Genomic DNA, 22,508 nt, shown 5'->3' on the forward strand with positions numbered 1-22,508 from the left:
ACTCCAAGACTCAGGCTGACATTGCAGCCACCATCTAGAATGTTGCCCATCGTGGTGGCAGAAAGGAAGAGAAAGCTCAATAGGTCTCACTTTGTCAGTTAAATGGTCCAGCCCAGAAGTGAGATGCACTCACAATTCATTGCCCAGAGCACGGCCTCACCCAAGTAGGAAGGAGCCAGGAAGTGCAATCCGATCATATGACTGTAAGTATTGGATGAATAGCACTGACGACTGATGATCAACTATACCTTTGGTTTCCAGAAATGCAATACTATGGATGACTCTCAAAAGCATTATGCTTAGTAAAAGAATTCAGACTCAAAAGGCCACACATTATTTGATTCCACTTATATGACATCTGTAAAAGGCAAAATACACAGGGACAGAAAAACCAGATCAGTGGTTGCCAGGAGCTTGTGGGGAGGAAACTGACTACAAAAAGGAACCAGAGAACAATTTGTGGTGATGAAAATACTCTCTCTTGATTATGGTGGTGCTTATGTGACTGTGTAAGTTTCTCAAAAATCATAAAAATATATGCCTGAAAAGAGTGAGTTTTCCCTCAACAAGTCTTGGAGGATGAAAGGTTAAATGACTTTTTCATCCATAGGCCATATTTGAAAGAGTTACTGGAGGTTGTTCTTCAGTAAAACAAGAATTAAATTCAAGTAAAATTAAGATAGGGAACGTAAGAAACAGGGTAGAGCAAAACAAACAAACAAAAAAAGAAAGTAAAACTTAAAAGTTTTAAATTATTATTTTAAAAGATTTTTATAAAAATAAAATATAAAAAATAAAGATTAAAAAAAAACAAATTATGTTATTATGTTAGAAGGCTCATAATTAACCCACACCACCCATGCCATGCCCCTTACTACCTGACAGTCCTACGTACCTCCTCCAGAGAGGTAACACTTTTCAAATTTTTAGTGATCACTTCTAGTATTTATCTCCAAATTAAAAAAAAAAAAAAAAAGCAAAACCTCTCTCCCTATATATATCCTAAAATCATCAATTTCAGACATCATTTATTGACTTACTATGTTAGAATGATTTTTTTAATATTTATTTATTTATTTTGAGAGAGAGAGAGCATGAGCAGGGTAGGGGCAGAGGAAGAGGTGGAGAGAGAGAATCCTAAGCAGGCTCCATGCTATCAGCTGATAGCATGGAACCTGATTCAGGGTTCAAACTCGCAAACCATGAGATCATGACCTGAGCTGAAACCAAGAGTCAAACGTTTAACCAACTGAACCACCCAGGTGCCCCTGGAATGATTTTAATTTATTTTTTTATAGATGTCTTTCCTCTCCCATTTTACCACTATAGTTACATTATATTTTGTTAAATTCATATTCAGTGTTTTTATATTTTGGCCACAAAAGTATTGTGCACTATGATTTCTTTTCCTTGTTCCTTTGAACAAAAAATTGTTCAAATTTTTGTTTTTCCTGGAGTTAACAACTGTGTCACTTTTCCCATTTTCTTAGTTTTCCTTGAACCTATGGTTTAAGTCTTCCTATAACATCCGATAGTTTTCTTAAATATCTCTCAGTACAATTTTGACAGAGTCAGCCCTGTCAGAGTCTATCAACCTCAACTTTTCCCACTGAAGTCTTTTGTCCTAACAATCTGGATTGATTGTTGCGTAGGCTTAATGCATAGCTATTGTCCCGGGACCTCCCTTTATCATCCTGGACACTTACTTCCTTGATCTTGTGTCAGATGTACTATTTCCTAAGCTCTGTATGGTGGTTTGGATCCCCTTTCATCAGTTTTTACAATTGTTTGTCAGACCCCAGCCACCAAAAGGGTGAAGCAGATCGCGAGCAAGTACGCTTTTTAGGAAGGCTTGAACACTGCAGGAGATACGCTTGCAACAGTTGACTTCTCATCCACATGTTGTGGGCCTTGCAGAATGACCCATCCTTTCTCCATTCCCTCTCTAAAAAATGTTCCAACATGGTGTTCCTTGCAGCCGATGTGGATGACTGTCAGGATATTGCCTCAGAGTAAATGTGTGTGTAGTACTTCGAACAGTGCCTGGCACCTAGTATGTGGGCTATGTTGGCTTATTATTCTTATTCTTATTTTTATTTGTTTTGTTTGGTTGGGGTGTAATTTGCATACAAGGAAGCTCTCTCTCTAGTGTACAGTTCCATGAATTTTAAAAAATATATACTGTCATGAAATCACCACCACAATCAAGATAGGGAATATTTCTGATACCCACACACACACACACACACACACACACACACACAGAGGCTTCCCTTGTATCCCCCCCTCCTTCCACCCCGGTCCCTGGCAACCACTGATCTGCTTCTCGTCCCTGCTGTTTTGCTCTTTCTAGAACACCATACAAATGGAATCTTTCAGTAAGTAGCCTTGAGTCTGGCTTCTTTCACTTAGCGTAATGCATCGGAGATCTCCTCTATCCTTCAGTGTCTCTGTAGTTCATTCCTGTTTACTTCTGAGTAGGATTTCATTTGAGGAATGTACCACAGTTTGTCGATCCACTCAGCCATTGAAGACCATTTCAGTCGCTTCCAGCTTGGGGTGATTATATAAATAAGGCCACTATAAACTTTTATGCGTAAGCTTTTGTACATTTTAATGCCTCTTAGATAAATATGTGTAGGCGTGGGATTTCTGGATTGTATGGTAAGTTGACGCTTAACTGTACAAGAATCTGCCAAACTATTTTCCAAACGGCTGTGCCGTTTCACCACCCCACCAGCAGCATAGGGGGGGTCTGGTTTTGCTACATCCTCGCTGGTACTTGGTGTGGTCTCTCTTTTTAGCTATTCCAGTAGGAGTGTCCTGGGTCTCACTGGGCTTTTAATCTGCATTTCCCTAATAACTGATCATGTTCAGCGTCTTTTATGGGCTTATTTGCTTCCCATATATTTTCTTTGATGAAATGGCTATGCTACTATTTTGCTAGGTTTCGGGGGAGGGGGGCAGTGTTTGCTTTCTTCTTCTCAACTCTTGAGAGTTCCTTATATATTCTAGATACAAGTTCTTTATCAGTTATGTGTTCTGCCAAGATTATCTGCCAGTCTGTGTCTTTTCATCTCATAACAGTGTCTTTAGCAGAGCAGAAGTTTTGAATTTTGATGAAGTCCAATGTATTAGCTTTTCCTTGTATAGTTAGTACGTGATGCCATGTTTAAAAAAGCTCTGCCAGGCCACCTGTGTGGATCGGTCGGTTGAGCGTCCGACTTCAGCCCAGGTCATGATCTCACAGTTTGCGAGTTCAAGCGCCATATTGGGCTCCATGCTGACAGTGTGGAGCCTGCTTGGGATTCTCTCTCTCTCCCTCTCCCTCTGCTCCTCCCCTACTCTCTCAAAAACAAATAAATAAACTTTAAAAATAAATAAATACACTGGGGCACCTGGGTGGCTCAGTCGGTTGAGCGTCCGACTTCGGCTCAGGTCATGATCTTGTGGTTGGTAAGGTCGAGCCCTGCGTCAGGCTCTGTGCTGACAGCTCAGAGCCCGGAGCCTACTTCAGATTCTGTGTCTCCCTCTCTCTCTCTGCCCCTCCCCCATTCATGCTCTGTCTCTCTCTGTCTCAAAAATAGATAAATATTTTTAAAAAATTTAAAAAAAAATTTTTTAACGTTTATTTATTTTTGAGACAGAGAGAGACAGAGCATGAACGAGGGAGGGTCAGAAAGAGGGAGACACAGAATCTGAAACAGGCTCCAGGCTCTGAGCTGTCAGCACAGAGCCCGACACGGGGCTCAAACTCACAGTCTGTGAGATCATGACCTGAGCCGAAGTCGGCCACTTAACCGACTGAGCCACCCAGGCGCCCCTAAAAAAAATTTTTTTAATAATACATAAATAAAAATTTAAAAAGCTCTGCCTAACCCCAGTCACAAAGATTTTCTCTTATGTTTTCTTCTAGAAGTTTTGGAGTTACATTTTGGTCTATGATCCATTTTGGGTGAATTTTGGTATAAGGGGCAAGGGACGGGCTGCCGTTCATTCCTTTTGCACGTGGATGCCCAATGGTTCCAGCCTCCGTTGTCAACTGTTTGCAATGAGCATTAACACTATCAGGATTCCCGGTGTTCTGGGGACTGGCAGTCAGCAAGGGGGCATCCTGGCCCCACGTGTCCCTCAAATCTAACAGCGGGGGCCCCGTGCAGCCCTTTGCTGGCAGAGGAATTGGTTTCAGGTCGCTTTACCTCCTCTCTCTCTTCCTGAAATCTCTTGCATAAAACAAACCATGAAAGGGCAGGGGTGGCTTAGTGGTCTGGCAACGTCCCTTTGAAAATAAACAAGTGCAGAAATTGAAAGCCCGCGGCCATCTCTGGGGACTACTCTGAGAAACAGTTTGGGGCCGGTGCATCCGCTGCGCGTGGCTCTCCTGCCCCGGCAGGCAGCAGGTCGGACGTGGCAAAGCCAAACAGGATCCTGATTGCTTCAGATGTCACTTCTGGCCAGGCAGACCACCCCCCGGCTCCAGGCCTTTGCAGAGAGAGGCTGCGCTGGTGGGGGGTGTCTAATCGTCGGGGAGGCCGGAAGAGGTCCATGGCTAAGCAGCCCTGCACAGTTTGTACAGTCGGCCTCCCTCATCTAAGGGACGGTAAGCTCTGTTTTACAGATAGGGAAACTGAGGCGGGGGGAGGCGCGTGCGCGCATGTGTGTGTGTGTGTGTGTGTGTGAAGTAGATGAGTGCAAATTTGGGATTTGGGAGGGACAACTTTATCGAGGTATTGAAGCATACAACTCAGCTTTAAAGAAATTCACACAGCTGTGGGATCCTGCCCACAGTCCAGTGTTAGAGAGTATTTTCATCACCTCCTGTCTTCTTGCAGTCCATCCCTGTTGCCACCTGTCCCGGATAACCCAGGCTTTTCCTTCCGTCACCACAGCGTTGCTTTTTCTAGAAATTTCATGCAAATGGAATCACGCAGTAGGCGGTCACAGCGAGATTTCAAGTCAGAATCTAATGAGGAAGCCAGAGAGCCAGGACAGCAGGCACACCTTCACCAAGGGTTTTCCCCGTCCCGCCTGCTGTGTCTCTGAACCCCAGTCTGCACGCCTTTTAGAGAGGCTGCAAACTGGCTCCCCGCCTCAGGGGTGAAGTCAGGGTGAAATGAGATAATGGAGGTCCAATATCTTGCATATTCATAATCAATACTCCATGGAAACTGGAAATAGACCAAACGGCCAGCAGCAGGAGAATGCGTAAGTGCCTTGTCGTGCCTTCACCCTGCGGAATATTCTCTAGCAAGGAGAATGGACTCCAGTGATGTGCAGCCATCCGAAGAATCTCACAAACATTGTGTTAAGTGAAACAAGACAGAGGTAAAAGGGCACATACTGTGATTCCATGAACAGAAAGCTCAAAACCGGGCAAAACACACCTGTGCAAAGAGAAGTTGGGAGAGCAGCTGTCCTTCGAGGGGTGGTGACTGGAAAGGACAGCAGGGGGGGGGGTGGGCACACAGGTGTATTCAGTGTGTGAAGGTTCATTGAGCTACACTCTCACCAGCTGCAAAATCAACGCAAAGTCCTGCATGGTGCCTGGCACATAGTAGGTAATTATTATTCTTATTCTTTCCTCTGCACGGTGTTTCCGTAGGAAAGTGTGGTTGACTGCAGAGGTTGGCAAACTTTTTCTGTAAAGGGTTAGTTATTACATATTTTTGACTCTGCAAACCATATAGTCTACACAGCAACTATTCACCTTTGCTGTTGCATCATGAAAGCATCCAGAGATTATATGTAAATGCACGAGCATGGCTGTGTTCCAGTAATACTTTTTTTTTTTTAATTTTTATTTTTTGAGAGAGAGAACGTGTATGGGGGAGGGCCAGAGAGAGAGGGAAAGAGAGAATCCCAAGCAGGCTCCACACTGTCAGTCCAGAGCCCAAGGCAGGGCTCAAAACTCACGAACTGTGAGATCATGACCTGAGCCGAAATCAGGAGCCGGACACTTAACTGGCTGAGCCACCCAGGTGCCCCTCAATAATACTTTATTTACAAAAACAGGTCGTGGGCTGGATTTGCTGACTCCTCACCCACAGACAGATGGACCGGATTCCAAAGCCTCCTTCCCAGACAGAGTCACTGCAGGACTCTGTTCAGTCATGTCCCTGTCCCCAGTTTTCCTATCTGTATAATGGGGAGTCGGTCCCTGCTCTAAACTACCATTCCGGGTGGCTCGGAGGTCAAATGAGCTCATAACTGAGGGACCCAGAGGGAGGAAAGAGCAGGAATTAAGAGTCTCTTGAGATTCTTTGGTGCAGAGCAGATTGTTATTTCTGCCAAAGTCTGAAGAGAGAAAGCCATCGACCTCACGTCACCCAGTGCATCCATGGGCACCAGTGTCCCAGGGGTATCTTGGAGGGAGTCAGGACCCACAGGCCTGGCACCACGGCCTGGTCTTTGCCTTCTAGAGGCTTTTCTCTCAAGAGCCTGTGGAGGAAGAACGATGGTGAAGGAGGCTGTAAAATTGAGTCCCTAGTGGGCTGTTCCTCTGAGGCCCAAGGCCCCAAAGCTCCCTGCCTGGGACTGCTTTACTGGACAGCCTGTGTCTGTGGCAGGGACGTACCCTCTAATCTCCAGCCTTTGCTCAAGCCTTGCCCTCAGCCAGGAGTGTCTTCCCTTCTGTTTCCTGGAGGGCTTCTACTCGTCCCACAAGACATGATTTAGGCTATGGATCATCCGGGATACTCTGGGTGGATAACCCCACTGTCAGTCATCTGGGGAAGAGGCCGGTCTTCAGAAAGCCAAGTATAACTCAGAGGCAAGCCCAGGGGCACCTAGGTGGTTCAGTCGGTAAGGCATCTGGTCAGCTCAGGTCATGATCTTGCCGTTCGTGAGTTTGAGCCCCACATCGGGCTCTGTGCTGACCTCTCAGAGCCTGGAACCTGCTTCGGATTCTGTGTCTCCCCCTCTCTCTCTCTGCCCCTCCCCTGCTCACTCTCTCTCTCTCTCTCTCTCTCTCAAAAATAAATAAACATTTAAAAAATTAAAAAAAAAGAAGGTAAGCCCAAAGCAGCGGGGAGTGGGCAATTCTTGCCTTTTCCTGCACCTCATTCTCTGGGAGCTGGGTTTCTGGGGTCTAAACACGATTGAAGATAGTAACTCTAATAGTAACGGTAGCAGCCAACATTTATTGAGATTTACTCTGTGCCAGGACCTGTCACAAGCACTTCACATGTATTGATTCATCTAATCCTTGCGATGGCCCGAGAGTAGGCACTGTTAGTCTTCCCCTCCTAGAGGAGGGAACTGGGGCCCAGAGAAGCTAAGATACTTACCTGACGTGACATAGGTCTAACGTGCTGGGGCTCTGAAGACTGTAGAAGACGTTGCTTCAGAAGTCCGAAATGGGTTCTTATCATCCTTGTTATATCTTTTTCTTCAGCTCTGGACCATCTAAGTCTTTGTCACATGGGAGCGTTAAAAGGGGAAGTTGGAGGGGAGAGAAAGACACGCCTTCCAAGACAATGACACCCAATCAGCAGTCAGAGCTACTATATGGACAGCCACCCCTCCTTCTGGATTCGTCCAGGAGAGACTCCAAGCCCTGGGACAGACGAGCGGGGACTCACGTGGGAACCGATCCAGGGAAAACTGACCCGAAGGGCCACAATTGACTCGCAACATTGAAAAGTTCAGGAGGAGAGCTGGCTTCGGGGCCGGCTGGGGCCAAGTGCTCAAATGCTGCCCTCGGGAAGCTCACATTCTCCATCGTTCGACTCTTTCTTGTGTTCAAGTCACTTGCAGGCAGGCCTCTCCCTACCGTGCTGGCCCTCTAGGGAATTCTCTAGTGACTCCTTTAGTAGGACTCTTTTCTAGCAGTTCCCACGGAAATCCCAGGGCTGACTGTCACTGGGCCACAATGGCTTACGTGATCATCCTTGAACCAACTGTGGCCAGGGGGTGGGACCATGCGGGTGGTGCAGGCCTGGGTCACCTGGCTGTCCCTGGGACTGAGTGGACAAGGGTGACCTCTACTGGCAGAAGAGGGGAATGCAACTGGCAAAGAGCGTGTGTCTATTAGCCTCCGGAGGGAAATAAAAAAGATTCCTCACTCACAGGAGCGGGGATTGTTAGACTTGGCCTTTAAGGTCTGCACTCCCACCTCGGTCTTGACTGTGGACCTCCATGATCCTTGTTGGCTTAGTCTGGGCTAAGACCCAGACCTCAGTTTCCCTACCTGTCTCTCCCAGCCCACCTGACTCCACCAGCTGGGCTGCTGTACTGATTGCCTGGGAGCACACGGCCTTTTGCCAACTCCTGGCCTCCTGCTTGGCCCACTGCCCCAGTTCCCTGGTCGCTTTGCCCCCATCTCCAGCCTTGGCTTTTTCCAATCCACGCCATTCCCTGGAAATCCTGTCCCCAGCCCAGCAGAGCCCTGGTTCAGAAACCTCCAGCCTACTCCTTGGTGTCAACCAGGAAAACGAACTTCTCATCCCCATGCCTGGACTCCTTGCACCATCCCTGACCCCGCCCCCTCTTCAAAAGGCACCTTCCCTAGTTCCAAACGGTGTTGGCCATCCTGGCACACTGGCTCACTTATTTGCCTATAGCTTTAGGGACAAACTTGAGTCACTGCTGCGCCGGGCCCAGCATACACGTGGTGCTCACACGAATGCTTGCAAAGCTGCATTTTCCAGCTCTTGTGCATGACTGCTTCTCAATTAACGGACAGGAGAGGAAGTCAGGCAGCGCCACAGACGGACAGAAAACGGCAAGAGACAGAGAAGCCAAGAGAGTCACAGAGAGAGTGAGCGTATGACTGAGAAACAGATCTGGGGGGGGGGGGGAGGGTGGAGAGAAGGGTGGCGGATCCACAGGGACAAGTCTGGAAGGGACGGAGCTCCATCCAGGACGGAGACGCGGACATGCAGGGAAGACAGAAAAGGAGAGCGCAAAAGGGTGCCAACTGAAGCATATTTTTGGTTGAGCAAAGTCCCTATGATTTCTGTTTTGTCAAGCCGAACTTTATCAGGAGTTCAGGAGTCTCTTTCGCTGAGCAATCAATCCCGGTAAAAACACTAGAACGTGGTAAAAAAGAAGGGGGTGGGAGGGAGAGGCAGACAAAACAGAGAACATTTGCCTCCAGGTGGGTTGGCACAGGCAGGCCTCACTAAAACAATAATCCCATCCCTGCCCTCCCTGCTGGCAGATCAGCCTCGGCCAGGTTTCAGGTGGAAGAGATGGTGGGACAGGCCAGAGAAAAGGAAACCATGGAGGGAGACTCCAGGGAGGCAGTCTGAGCTGCCAGGGAGAGAAGCGCCCCAAATGCCAGGAGGGGAAAGGGCCCCGGGAAGGTTCTGCCTCCGGCCTGGCCGCGGGTCACTTAAGCCAAGACAAAGTTGCGATCCACCTCCGGGCCGACTCCTCAGAGTGCCTGCCACAGCCTCGCAAAGTCGAGGACCAGGGCCTTTCCATGGGGGCCCTGCCTGGCTATGCGACTGTTTCTGTGTCCTCGCCTCAGCAAGGAGGTCTGTCACCCCTGTGTCCAGTGTCCAGCTGGTGCTTAACGGTGGCAGCTAACGTGACCCTGGGAGGCAACAGTCCCTGCGTGCAAGGAGCTTAGTGCCCTGCACAAAGTCAGGGCCACACGGTCGTGCACGAGAGGCCAGAGCAGCTGGCGAGGGGCCCTCTCACCATCCATCAGATTCTACCCTTTATTACGATGCTAGAAAGCCACATGGTGTTCATGATTTGAATTTTTTATTTTCTGAAATGGAACCATTGTACATTGTACAAACCATATCTACTGATGGAATAAATAAGTGAAAAATTATACTGCTGTACAACACGCCAAAAAGAAAGGAAAAAAAAAAAACGTAAGAGGAAAAAAAAAATTAGGTAACGGTGAAAAAAGGTCTTTATACCTCTAACCAGGTCCTTGGCGATAATGAACATTCCAAACCATGACATCGTTTGTAATGAGAGGTCACCACCCTATAGATCGGTCAACTGCCCTCCAGGTTCTGGGTGTAAAAGTGCCAGCACTTTGTGGAATGTGTAGCCGAAGCCTCCCCGACTTCGTGTGTGGCGGGGAGTAAGGTTGCCCTGGGAGCCCTTTAGGCCACAGGGCCTGGTGTCCGCGGAAGGCATCTGCTGAGGACCCCCGCCCCTGGCTCGGTCGGCTGAAAGGTCTTAGATTCTGTGGTGGGAGGAGGGCGCGGGGCGCAGGGTGGGTGGGCAACAGTGGCTCCGAGGAGCGGACCGTGTCGGGGAAGGAAGCACGTGTGGATTTTTGCAGTCTAACGATGCCGCGCGGGAGGCCTTCCCGGCCAGCGATGCGTGCGGGGCCACTGGCGCTTTGCCTGGCGTGGCCGCGGCGGGGCCGGGTGGGTCCCCGGCCACGGGCCCCTTCCTACCTTCATCAGGCACTTCAGAGAAAAACTAATGACAGCCCCGGGATCGTGGATGTGGTCTTCGTCCTCAACCGCGTTGACTCCCCTTGCCCGTCCAGAGAGGGCACCGCAACCGGAAGGCGCCCAGGGGACCCCGGCCGACTTGCCGCTCCTGTGGATGCGTGTGTGGGTCTCCTTCGGCTGTCTTGCTCCTAACCTCTCATTTCCCAAAAAAGAAAGGAGATAAATCTCCAAATTCACCTTTCATCAAAATGGAGTTTTGCCGCAAAGAAAAAAAGTTAAGTTACTCTAGCTCTAGAGGATCTGGAGGTAAAGCCGCCTTGAGAGATGCTGAGAGGTAACGCAGAACACAGTTCTCCACAGAACTGACTGCCTGAGGGGCAAAATTGATAAGGATTTTTTTTTTTTTTTAAGACAGAAACCTTTCGGCATTGCGAACTTCAACATTAAGATTCTCAAAGTTTGTTGTGTTGTTTTGTTTTGTTTTGTTTTGTTTTGTTTTTTCCCTTATTTCAGGAGACATTTTTGCATGAGGTATTTGAAATTCAGGAACATTTTGATTCTTCTTGAAGTGCAGGAAATAGATTGGCTCCCTTAAAAAAAAAGTAAGAGCCTCACCCTCAGAAACTTAGAAACTGGAATCTGGCAGACACTTCCCACGGTGGTCAGGAGAGAGATCCACACGTCAAAGGTGGTACCTGAATATATGCACCAATCAGCAAAACAAAAACGAAAACAAAAAAACCACAAAACAACAACAAAATAACCCCCCCTCAACCCTCCCACCCCCTCACACAACTCAAAGGAAGTTGAACTCCAGTGCAGTAAAGAAAGCTCAGGAAAAGGGTTAAGGTCCGAGGAGTCCATCTAGGAATTAAGAGCAAACCAGGCCTCAGAACCAAACGATCAGGCGGTTTGTCCACGGGGGGCATCGCCGTTTGAGTGAGAGGAAGCTGTCCTGGCGCAGGCACAGGACGGAGGCCAGGGGATGGGGGCTCAATCACCCCTTTCTGGAGGAGTGTAGAGCTTTCTGCTCCCCGGTGCCTTGTTTCTGGCCTTTGAGGCCCAATCATCAGGGTCTGCTCCCCAGTGGGGACCATCAGCGCATCCTGGGAGCGAGAGGCGATGGACTGTTGTTGGCTCTGAAGAGTCAGGAACGCTTTGCCATCTCCCCTCCCCCCCTGGGGGGCGTGGGGGGAGAGCCCAGAGGAGCCGGGGAGGCGGAGGGCAGCAGGTTACTGTGGATTTGAAATCCAGGCAACACGCTAGGAGAGAAAGTTCAGCACCAGCTATTCTTGCCATCTGCTCCCAGCCTCCTCAGCCCTTTCATCGTCCTAAGGAGACAATCCTGCAGTCAGCCACAGAAGCCATTTCGTCTTCGGAGGTGTGGGAGAAAGCGGTATGGTGGGGATAGAGGGTGGGAGTGCCAGAACAATCTAAGGGTTCCGTGTATCCGTCTGGGCCACGGTGGGCTTGGAAACACCGGCCTCAGATGCCCCGAGGAAGTGAGAGCACATCCAGTGGCCCGCCCTCGGGGACAGTGCCCCGGCGACATCGAGACTCCTCGGACCTTGGACCCAGGCCCCGGGGCCCAGGGCGTGCTCAACGCCCTCCCTCCGCACCTGCAAATCAGGTGGCCAAGGAGGTCCTGCTCTTCCGAGGCCTCAGTTTCCCCTCCTCCCTGCCTGCTCCGCTCCAGCTGAAGTCCCGGGTCAGGGAGGGGAGAGATGTTGAGGACGGTGGCACCGGCTGCCTGGACAAAACCGAGGGCACTTTGCAAAGGGAGATGCAAAACAACCGGGAAAACATGCCAGAGGTCACCTCAAGGGCACAAGGCACAAAAAAAGAAAGCGGAAGGAATCGGCTGAACAGTGAAATGCCCCGACGAAAACCGATTTCCTGATCGGCACCACCCTCAAATATAGCTTATATCGTTAAATAGAGAAGTGGGGGGTGGCGGAGAGGGGAACGAAACAATACAGCAGCAACACAAATGTGATCTTGGCTTCAGAGACAGTGTGCAGACACTCCTGAGTGCTGTCGACTCCGCCTTCCCAAGGACGGTCCCTTCGAGACTCAAGTGTTTTGCTTCACAGCAGAAAGTTCTTCAGTGTCTGAGAAGTTACGCTGTTCTGGGTTTTCTTGGATTTGCACTTGGTAAACTTGGAAAGTTAGTAGTTCTGTCTGCACCCGAGAGGAATCGCTCGGGGGAAGTTGTTCTAGAATTCAGCCTGCAGATGGCTCTCCCGTGGAACGTGGACAGCAGGACTGAACGTAGTGTCTACATCTCTTCAGAGTTCTGTTGCGAGGCCTCCAGTTTCAGCTTCTTAGAGGGTGGGACTCCTTCCAAATCCTTGGGGAAGAAGAAGGGAGAACAGAGGTTAACAGCCAGGGGGGCAGTTTCGGGCCAGCCGTGAGGTAGAAGGTCAGCCCAGGAGGAAACTGAGGCCCACCCCCTGTGGTTCCAGTCTGAGGTTCTGGCCCTGTGCTCACCAAGCCCCGCGTCACCTGGGTCCCCCGTCCCTGCCACGGTGGCTTCCCTGTGGGTCTTCAAGCATACCGTCACCCACGACCGTTACCACACCGCCCCCTGGGCCTCTAAAGCTTCTCTGTCCCCTTCACCACACAGGCCGGGGGAGGGTTTCCCCATTATCAGCCCTCCAATCTGTAATTAATCGCTACGGTAATCATTTGTACACAAGTCCCAAGGGCACCTCTCCAAGCTCGAAGAAGGCCTGGTCCAACCTTGCCGTATGGACAATGGCTCCTCCAGAGCTCCGCACAGGTGCCTGGCCTGGGCACACACTCGGCGTTTGTTGAATGCACTTGTGTGTTTTTCTGGGGGAAAAGGCCCATAGCTGTGACTGAACTCCTAGATCCCATGACCCAAAAAAGGTTCAGCACTCATTCTCCCACCCTGACTTTCCCATTCAGGCATCGCGAACCTGGCCCATCACCCGAGACCAGCTGTTGACCTTATCCGCCTCGACTGCACCCCCGTGTCCGTCCAGGATACCACACCTGCCCGGGATAAAGCTGACGGTAGCCAGGAGGCCTCGTTTGCTCGCCCTGTGCCCACACCCCCCACGTACTAGCAAGTATCACCAACTCCATCTCCAAATACCCCTGGGCCTGCCCACCTCTCCCCGCTGCCTGCTGCCCCATCCATTGTCCTCACCACCATCACCTGCCCAGAGAAAGCAGCATCCTGTTCCGAGATCTCCCTGTGCAGCCTTCACCAACGTCTAACCAATCCCAAAATAGAAATCACACACAGAACATAAAACCTGCCGACGCTTTCCCACTGACTTCAGAGCAAAATCCCAACTCCTTACCAGGCTGAGAGGGCCCAGCGGCCAGCCCAGGCCTACCTCTGTGCCTCGCCTCACCGTGCTCTTCCTTGTCTGCTAGGTCCTGGCTCCCCTGGCCCCCCTTTTGTTCCTCAGGCTCGTTCCTGTCTCCAGGCCCAGGCACCTTTGGTTTCTCTGCCCAGAAAGCCTGCCCTATTTTCCCATCCTTCAAATTCCCGCTCAAAGCCCCTTTCTCTGCCTATACCAGCCCGAAGAACCCTCCACTGTCAGGCCTCCTTGTTCTGGTTCTCCTGAAGCACGTGTTGGGACCTTGTATTCCTCCTGTGCCTGCTGTATTCCGGCTGCGTCTTCCTCCCCGACCCCATCGTGAGCCCCAAGAGGGCAGGAGGGACCCCGTCTCTGGCTCACCCTGGGTCTCTAGTATCTGGTCGAGAGCCTGGCCCACAGCAGGTACCCAACAAACGTTCCATAGAGGTCCTAGACCTCGATGCAGGCTGTGTATGAGTTTCTTTAAAAAAATTTTTTTTTTAATGTTTGATTATTTTTGAGAGGGACAGAGCATGAGCAGGGGAGGGGCAGAGAGAGAGGGAGACACTGAATCCGAAGCAGGCTCCAGGCTCTGAGCGGTCGGCACAGAATCTGATGTGGGGCTGGAACCCATGAACCGTGAGATCATGACCTGAGCCAAGCTGGACACTTAAATGATTGAGCCACCCAGGCACCCCATCTTTTTTTTTTTTTTTTTTTTTTTTTTTTTAGTATTTCTTTTTGAGAGAGAAAGAGAGCACAAGCAGGGGAGGGGCAGAGAGAGGGGGACAGAGGATCCAAAGCAGGTTCCATGCTGACAGCACAGAGCCCAATGTGGGGCTCAAACTTGTAAACTGCGAGATCATGACCTGAGCCGAAGTCGGACACTCGACCGACTGAGCCAGCCAGGGGACTGTGGGTGTGAGTTTCGTGTGGCAGACCCGGACAGCAGGTGTCGCAGGGAGGCAGAAAGAACCCCTCCGTCTGTGTTCTCCCTTGTTCTCATTATGAAAGCGATAAAAGCCCGATAAAGACAGAACAGCAGAAAGCAGGTGCTGTGCCTTCCGAGGATGGTGGGTCCCGCTCGGGAGAAGGTCTTCGGTTCTGCAGAGCACCTGGGTGCGGGGGCAGCCTGTGAGTTTGGGAGGGGAGCCTGGAGGGAGGTGAGCTGGTGTACAGGGCACAGGAGAGAAGGGAGGTGAGCGAAGGAGAGAGGGAAGAGGGAGGGAGTGAAAGGGGAGCCACGAATTCAGGACAGCTGAGCCGAGTAAGTCTTCCTCATGGGGGAGGAAGGGAGGGTTTTTTGTTTGTTTGTTTGTGTTTTTGACACAGGAATGGCCACATTTCAACGTCAAGTTGTTCGGCTTAGCTGTGATGCATTCTGCACCTTGCTCACAAGCCTCGGAGCTCTGTGAGCGAGTGTCTGTCTGTGTGTGCGTGACAACAGCAGACGAGGCCCCGTTTCAGGTCTGGGTCCCCTGGAAATGGGAGTGGAGGTAGGGGGGGGCATGTTAGAACAGGAGACCCCTGCACCATTCAGACATCTGCAGGGGAGGGGAGCACAAGATGCCCCCCAGGGTATGGATCAAAGTTTCAAGCTGCTCTTTCCTCCACTGAGTTCAGGAGGCCAGGAGATCCCAGCTGACATCCTGGTTTTACAAACTGTACACGGGGCTTTGATTTTTATTTTTAATCAAATGGGCTCATGCTATGCCTGAGGTTCCGTGTCTTGCTTTTCTCATTTCATGTTGTGAGGGTACTTCTTTATTGATGGTCTGTACCTGGGTCAACCACACTCTTTTTTTTTTTTAATTTTTTTTTTTTTAACGTTTATTTATTTTTGAGACAGAGAGAGACAGAGCATGAACGGGGGAGGGGCAGAGAGAGAGGGAGACGCAGAATCCGAAACAGGCTCCAGGCTCTGAGCCGTCAGCCCAGAGCCCGACGCGGGGCTCGAACTCACGGACCGCGAGATCGTGACCTGGGCTGAAGTTGGACGTCTAACCGACTGAGCCACCCAGGCGCCCCAGCCACACTCTTTTTAACAGCTATGTACCAGTCTGTTCTATCCGTGACCCCAGGATTAATTTAACCAGTCCCCTCTGACAAACTTCGGTTGTGGCTGATTTCCTGCCACTGCAAACACATCTTCTATCAACACTCCCTCTGTTTCTGGGCAGAATACTCTGGAGGAGTATTCTGTAGGAGGAGGGGGCTGCAGATCCAAAGGGGCACTTCCTCTTGGGGGGACAGCCTCGCTTAAGGCTGTGCTAAGTGCAGACCATGTCCCGCACACCCTGCCTCTTCCAGTCTTTTGGCTACTGCTCCTTGTCAGTGTCTCCCAAGGTCCTGGAAAATAGTTTTATTCGTTGGCGTTTTGACACCCCTGAGTCCCCAGCTCATCTTAGGTGAGCACAGTGGGCTGACGGTGAAAAAGCACAACGGTGGCTTCTGAGGCATTCCTGTGTCCAGTGTCACAATGAGTGTGTTAACCCACATTCAATCATCTCATCTGCGCCCTGGTCCCAAGACAGTCCCGTGACTCCATTTTGGCAGCTGCAGACAATGAGGCTCAGTTATGCTAAGTGAAGGAGTTGGCGGATTTGAACCCAGGATGTTTGCTCCTATCCACCGGCCACCTGCTTCTGCATTGTCTGATTCACACCAGATGCGCACCAACGGCGATGACCCAGATCGGGGTCCAAGCAAGGTGGGGGAGGGGGTGTGGTCAGTTGCAAAATGCTAAAGGATGATTCATCTGGCATTTAGGATTCTGCAGACTTATGGTCCCAGCTCTCAAGGAAGCTAACTTCGGGTCACGAGAGCAGGCAGGGCCTTTGTGGACCCGAGTAAACAAAGTGATAAGGCTAAGGCTGGGTTATAGGATGCTTCCTCCTTCTACGCCCTGTTCCCCGAGGACTGGGCCCACGTGTCTCTTTCTGCAAGACACCCAGGGTGCCCAGGGCGGATCACAGGATGCTCACGAATCCTGCTCAATGAATACAGGAAAGTTCCGACCTTCCAAGGAGAAAACAAAAAACCAAAATAACAAAAACGCCTTTCAACGTACCCCCGACACCCCAACGGGCTCCCGGCCGATCTGGCTGCCCCTCTGAGGCCTCGATCGAGGTACCTGAGAGATTGCGGACGCCTCTGCAGCTAGACCCGCGTCTCCAGATGGCTGCCGTTCTACTTTCTCTGAACTGTTCATCGAGTTTTCCATTGAGGACTGTGAATTCTGCTCGTCGGAAGCATCTGAGGGAAAAGCAAAATGACAGAAGCTGTTTTCAGACACGTGAGATGCGGAGCCAGATGGACCAATTACTAAAAATACCTGGAACAGGGTAGTTTTGTGGCCAGGCGGTCTGTCGGTGCTGCAGTGAGCTGTGGGGGAGGGGGACTGGGAAACCTCTTAGTTTTTTTGTGAGGTGGTTTTAACCTGCGAGGCCACAGGCTGGCCCCGGGGGGCCTCCAACCCTCGCCTGCACTCCCATCACCTGCCGCGTGCCCAGAGAGGACATCTTAGGGATGCTACAGGCTTTGTGCCGTGTGCACCTGGCGCCCTCTGGTGGGCACAATGCGCTGCAACCGTCATGGCTGCTGACTCCTCCCTCCTGCGTTACAGAGCCTGCGTTCTCCACCTGGGGAGCCCACGGAGGTAACTGTCTTTGCAGACATTTCTCTTAAGAACATGGGTATTTTCCTGACCGTAAGAGCAAGGACTGATCATTGCGAGAAACGGCAAATACAGAAAAAAAAAAAAAAAATAGAGTTAAAATCAGTGATTATCTCACACCACCCACAACTACCAACCCACTAACATTTCAGAGGATTTATTTCCTAACATTTCAGAGGATTTATTTTCATCTCTCCAGATGTTTTCCCCCTACATGCATATAATTCTCTGCTCTCCCCAAATAGAGATCACACAGAATTTTAGAGAAAATTTTCACATCTTGAAAAATTCCCTAAATACAAGAGTGCACAAAATGGCCGCACAGCTTCTCCCAAGCCATCACTGATTTATAGATCCTGTTTTGCCAATTATTTGGGCTATTTCTTATGCATCAGTCTCCCTGCTCCCCACCCTCCCTGCCACGTTCCTTCAGCCGTAGCTGGCTGCATGTGGCAGTGCGGCTGTGGAAGAAGAGACAGCAGTGTTTGTACCTGAAGCTTATTTTGGGTGCCGAGCAGCCGAGCTCACGGGGGGGAACAGCAACATCCTGCCCAGGGCCCCGTTCTGCTTGCACTCAAGGCCCCAACAACATATGTCACCCTGATTTTTCTAAAGTGCACTAGAACACTCAAGAATGCTTGCTTTTCTGGGGTTTCTGAGGCAGAAAAGAAAAAAATCCAGGCTTAAGTTTTTTGTTGTTTTTTTTTTTTTTTTTAAGTTTATTTTGGGAGAGACAGAGAAAGCAAGGGGCAGAAAGAGAGGGAGAGAGAGAATCCCAAGCAGACTCCGCATTGTCAGTACAGAGCCCGATGTGGGGCTCGAACTCACACACCGTGAGATCGTGACCTGAGCCGAAACCAAGAGTCGGACGCTTAACCTACTGAGCTACCCAGGCGCCCCTAGGCCTCGGTTTTAAAGCGAGCCAGGCAATATGGAGACGTGGAGCGAAGTCAGCAGCTCTCCGTGGCCTGAAGCCGCAGGGGAGCAGAGGGCTGGGGCTGGGGCTGGGGCCGGAAGGAGGCCTAAGACCTTCTTCCCCAGGAGGCTGACCTCCCGGCACGTCCATCCCGGGTGAGCCGTTGTTCACACGTTCTCTTACTCCCCAAGCCAGCGGCCCTGATACCTTGAGGTCAGCACTGGGACACCAGCCGCCTGGCCGGGGCCACAGGGAGGCTCAGGGGCCCACTTCTCCAGGGCTGCGTGCTGCCTACAAACTGGTGTGTGGGAGGACACAGCGTGGAGAGATAAGGCCTAAGTTCCAACAGCGCCTCTGCCACTTGATTCCTCTGGGCCCCATAAAAAGCACGGTTGGCAAGAGCCACCCTGTCGAGTCACTGTGAGGACTAAATGGAATGACAGAGAAAGTGCTCAAGTAGCGGAATAACCCGGGGGGAGGTGGGGTGTAACTGAGGGATTAGCTAGAGCACAGACCCAGAGTCCCCATAAACCTGACAGTTCTTTGATATTTCGCTCTACTCTTCTTTAAAAAAATATTTACCGATTGGGGCACCTGGGTGGCTCGGTTGGCTGAGCATCCGACTCTTGATTTCTCACGGTTTGTGGGTTTGAGCCCCATGTCAGACTCTGTGCTGATGGTGCAGAGATGGGATTCTCAGTCTCCCTCTCTTTCTGCCCCTCCCCTGCTCACGCTCACTCACTCTATCAAAATAAGTAAATAAATGACAAGAAAGAAAGCAAGAAAAAGAAAAGCAAGCAAGCAGATTGACAGGGGCACCTGGGTGGCTCAGTTGGTTGAACATCTGACTCTTGATTTTGGCTCAGGTCATGATCCCAGGGTCATGGGATCGAGCCCCATGTTGGGCTCCGTGCTGAGCATGGAACCTGCTTGGGATTCTCACTGTCTCTCTCTCCCCCTCTGTCCCTCTCCCCCACTGGAGTTCTATCTGTCTCTTTCTCTCAAAAAAAGAAGAAGAGAAGAAGAGAAAAAGAAAGGAAGGAAGGAAGGAAGGAAGGAAGGAAGGAAGGAAGGAAGGAAGACAGACAAGAAAGAAAGACAAGAAAGGAAAAGAAAAAGAAAGCAGATTGGTAGTTGCCATGGGTTAGGGCCAGGGGGAAGGGGAAGTGAGTTTATGGGCACAGAGTTTCCTTTTGGGGTGACAGAAATGTTTGGAACTGGTCAGAGTTGAATTTTATCTCCATTTTTTAAAAAAGGAAAAAAGGTCTCTGCTGATGTTATATATTCTGTTTCATAATACGTGTTTGCTTTAGCAAATACCATCAATTGTTATTGTCCTCTAGCCTGCAGACCGGACAAGGAGGTTCAGAAATCATGGCCAGTCACCCAGTCATGCTGAGCCCCTGCCCGGCCTGAGAGCTCGCGGAGCACGCTAGGGCTCGGTGCAGCGCTGGTGCTGGAACTCACCCAGGGGAAATTATTTTCCTAGGGCCTAAATTTAGTCCAGTGAGTTTGGACATTATGTCATTCCCTGAGCTCACTCAGCAGTAAACAAGTTCAAAGCAAGGTCAACAGCTGGCGACCAACCTGCCCTGTCCTGCAGGCAGCGTGCACCCACCTGGGAGGCCTCCAGGCCTTTCCCATGGGGGCTCCCCCAGCTGTGGCGCCCCCGCCCCCCACCGCCCCGGGCGATGATGCGCAACCGTGCGTGCCCAGTGGCCCGGGGTCGCCAGAAGAGGACCCTGGTGTAGTTTCCCGGACCAGGAAGGCTTTTGGTGGTAGTGGGGGGAGGGGTGGGTAGTGGTAATAGTCACCAAAATGTGGCAACCGTGGAAGCAACAGCCCAAGAAGCGATTCCTGAAGTAGAGCTTTAACCGGCCTTCAGGGAAAGGAGCTGCGGATCCCAGACGTGGGAGGAACGCGGGAGAAAGCAGGCAGGACGGGGCGCACGTGGGCATCACCTCCCCTCGCTCACCAGGCCCCTCCTACACGGCGGGCTCCGACCCTTTGCTTCCCTTCCTGCCCCGTTCCTTGCGGGGACCTGACGGGGGAGGCAAGTTTTACTGGTCTCATGTCAGCCCAGCTGTGACCAGCGCGTCCCGTCCCCGGGCCCGGCCCCCTGGTTCCACCGCCCTCTGCCCGCAGAGCCACAGGGAGCCCAGGAAGGCACTGGGGGCCTCTGTAGGGACAAGGGGACGCCCACCCGAAAGGCCCGCGTCAAGCTTCCTACGACGGTGGCTCTCGACTGAAGATGATTTTGCCCCTCACGCGAGGGGGGGCGTTTGGCAGGGTCTGGAAACATCTTTGGTGTCACAACCAGGGGTGAGGGAAAGCCAGGGATGCTCCTCAACATCCCGCCACACGCAGAACGGCCCCACAGCGAAGACTCGTCTGGCCCCGAGTGCCACCAGTGCCGAGGCTGAGAAACCCTGCCCAGCCACCGCCTGTCTGGAGGAAACGGTGGGATCCGGCCAAATTTTAAATGCCCGCACCTCTGACTGAACACACAGCCCGCGATCCTTCAGCTCCGTCACACCTGAGCACAGACGCAAAGATGTGTGGACAAGACCCCACGCAGGACCGTGTACGGAAAACACAACACATCGCCCCCCACCCCCACCCAAAACAACCCAAATGACCATCGACACGGGGACTATTTAAATGAATTAGGACACATGCACACCTCTGCATATGAAGCTGGCAAAGAGAATAAGACAAACCTGTACGTGCTGACATGGAACAATCTCCATAGTGATTGTTAAGGGAAGTATTCTTAAAAAAGGGAGGTTATAATCTCATATAGATTCTTCTAGGTGCACAGACTATTTATCTCGGAGGGCCACAACACAGGCTCAACAGGGGTCCTCCCTGACGAGGAGAACGCCAAAGGCTCCGGGTGCGGGGCTGTCCAATCTGTGTCCTAACACTGAACTGTTTCACTCAGTTACCTGCACCCCACCCTACCCTGCCCACGGGCCTACCTGGCACATGAGCACCTTCCTCACGCCTGGCTGGCCTGCCCCTTCCCCAACCCATCCCCAGGCACTGCCCCTCGGCCTCTCCTGCTTGCACTGTTCATTCCCCCCCATTCCCGCTCATCCTTCAAGCCTCACTCAGGGAGCACCTCCTCCAGGAAGCCTTTCCTGAACTCCTTAGGCTCCCTTTTCTTACCGTCTAGCACAGCAGGGGCCATGAACTCAAAAGCCCCCTTAAGGGCCAGGCAGTGCCATGAATGAGTCAGAGAAGCTGTTCAGTTCAGACAAATAAAAAAAAAATCTAAAGGAATGCTCTTCTGTTCCTCTAAGAAACATATATTCGCCCAACCTCTCAGATTTTTACTTTTCTACTTTTGATAGTGAAATCGGTTCAAAAAGCAACTTAGTTTTTCCTTTAAATGTGCAATAAGAAAAGTAACAGTGATCGTGGAGTGACACGGGCTACTACTCTTGGGCCTCAGTGTCAGGGAGACAATAGGGAGTGGTGGGGAGTGTGGTAACTGGCAAGGGTGGGTCCGCTCGCCCTCCCTGGAAGGGCAGCCACATCTGTTTAACCAGTCGCTGCTCCACAGAAAAGCAGACCCAGTATTGCCAGATCTTCTGATTTTTCAAGAGGTGGAAATCAATCTTATTTTAAGCAAAATTGTTTTAAGGTTAAATTTTTGACATCAGGTGCCTGGATGGCTCATCGGTTAAGTGTCGACTTCGGCTCAGGTCATGATCTCATGGTTCGTGAGTTGGAGCCCCACGTCAGCTGTGCTGACAGCTCAGAGCCTGGAGCCTGTTTCAGATTCTGTGCATCCCTCTCTCTCTGACCCTCCCCTGCTCGCACTCTGTGTATGTGTGTGTGTGTGTGTCTCTCTCTCTCAAAAACAAATAGACATTTAAAAAAAGTAGAATATGGAGGCACCTGCATGGCTCAGTTGGTTAAGCAACTGGCTTAGGCTCAGGTCATGATCTCGCGGTTCATGGGTTCAAGCCCTGCACTGGGCTCTGTGCTGACAGTTCAAACCAGGAGCCTGCTTTGGATTCTGTGTCTCCCTCTGGATTCTCTGCCCCTTCCTTGCCTGCTCTCTGTCTCCCTCTCTTTCTCTCAAAAATAAACATTAAAAATGTAAAAAAATAGAGTATGTTTGAAATAAAATTTTGATATCAAATTCAAATTAAAAATAAAAATACCACCAGGCCCATGACCACACCCACACACCACACGCTGGA

The 22,508-nt window shown here is 50.9% G+C and overlaps 1 protein-coding gene across 5 annotated transcripts in view; it reads right to left on the reverse strand.

The window, feature by feature from the left end:
• Positions 1–12,284: 12,284 nt before the first annotated feature.
• The window catches only part of BCL7A (BAF chromatin remodeling complex subunit BCL7A), a 28,148-nt gene continuing 17,924 nt past the window's right edge, over positions 12,285–22,508 (reverse strand). Inside the window, exons 5-6 of one of the 5 annotated variants that reach the window (XM_042962606.1) lie at positions 16,773–16,957; positions 12,285–12,717 (exon numbers count right to left, since the gene is read on the reverse strand). In XM_042962606.1, coding sequence (XP_042818540.1) covers positions 12,646–12,717; positions 16,773–16,957 — 257 coding nt within the window. In that variant the 3' untranslated portion in view covers positions 12,285–12,645. Of the gene's footprint in view, positions 12,718–15,694; positions 16,259–16,283; positions 16,721–16,772; positions 16,958–22,508 lie in introns of those variants that run through there. The other 4 variants (XM_042962609.1, XM_042962610.1, XM_042962608.1 and 1 more) reach the window with 4 other exon arrangements.

This window comes from Panthera tigris, chromosome D3 (genome assembly GCF_018350195.1).
Source record: "Panthera tigris isolate Pti1 chromosome D3, P.tigris_Pti1_mat1.1, whole genome shotgun sequence".
Taxonomy (NCBI): domain Eukaryota; kingdom Metazoa; phylum Chordata; class Mammalia; order Carnivora; family Felidae; genus Panthera; species Panthera tigris.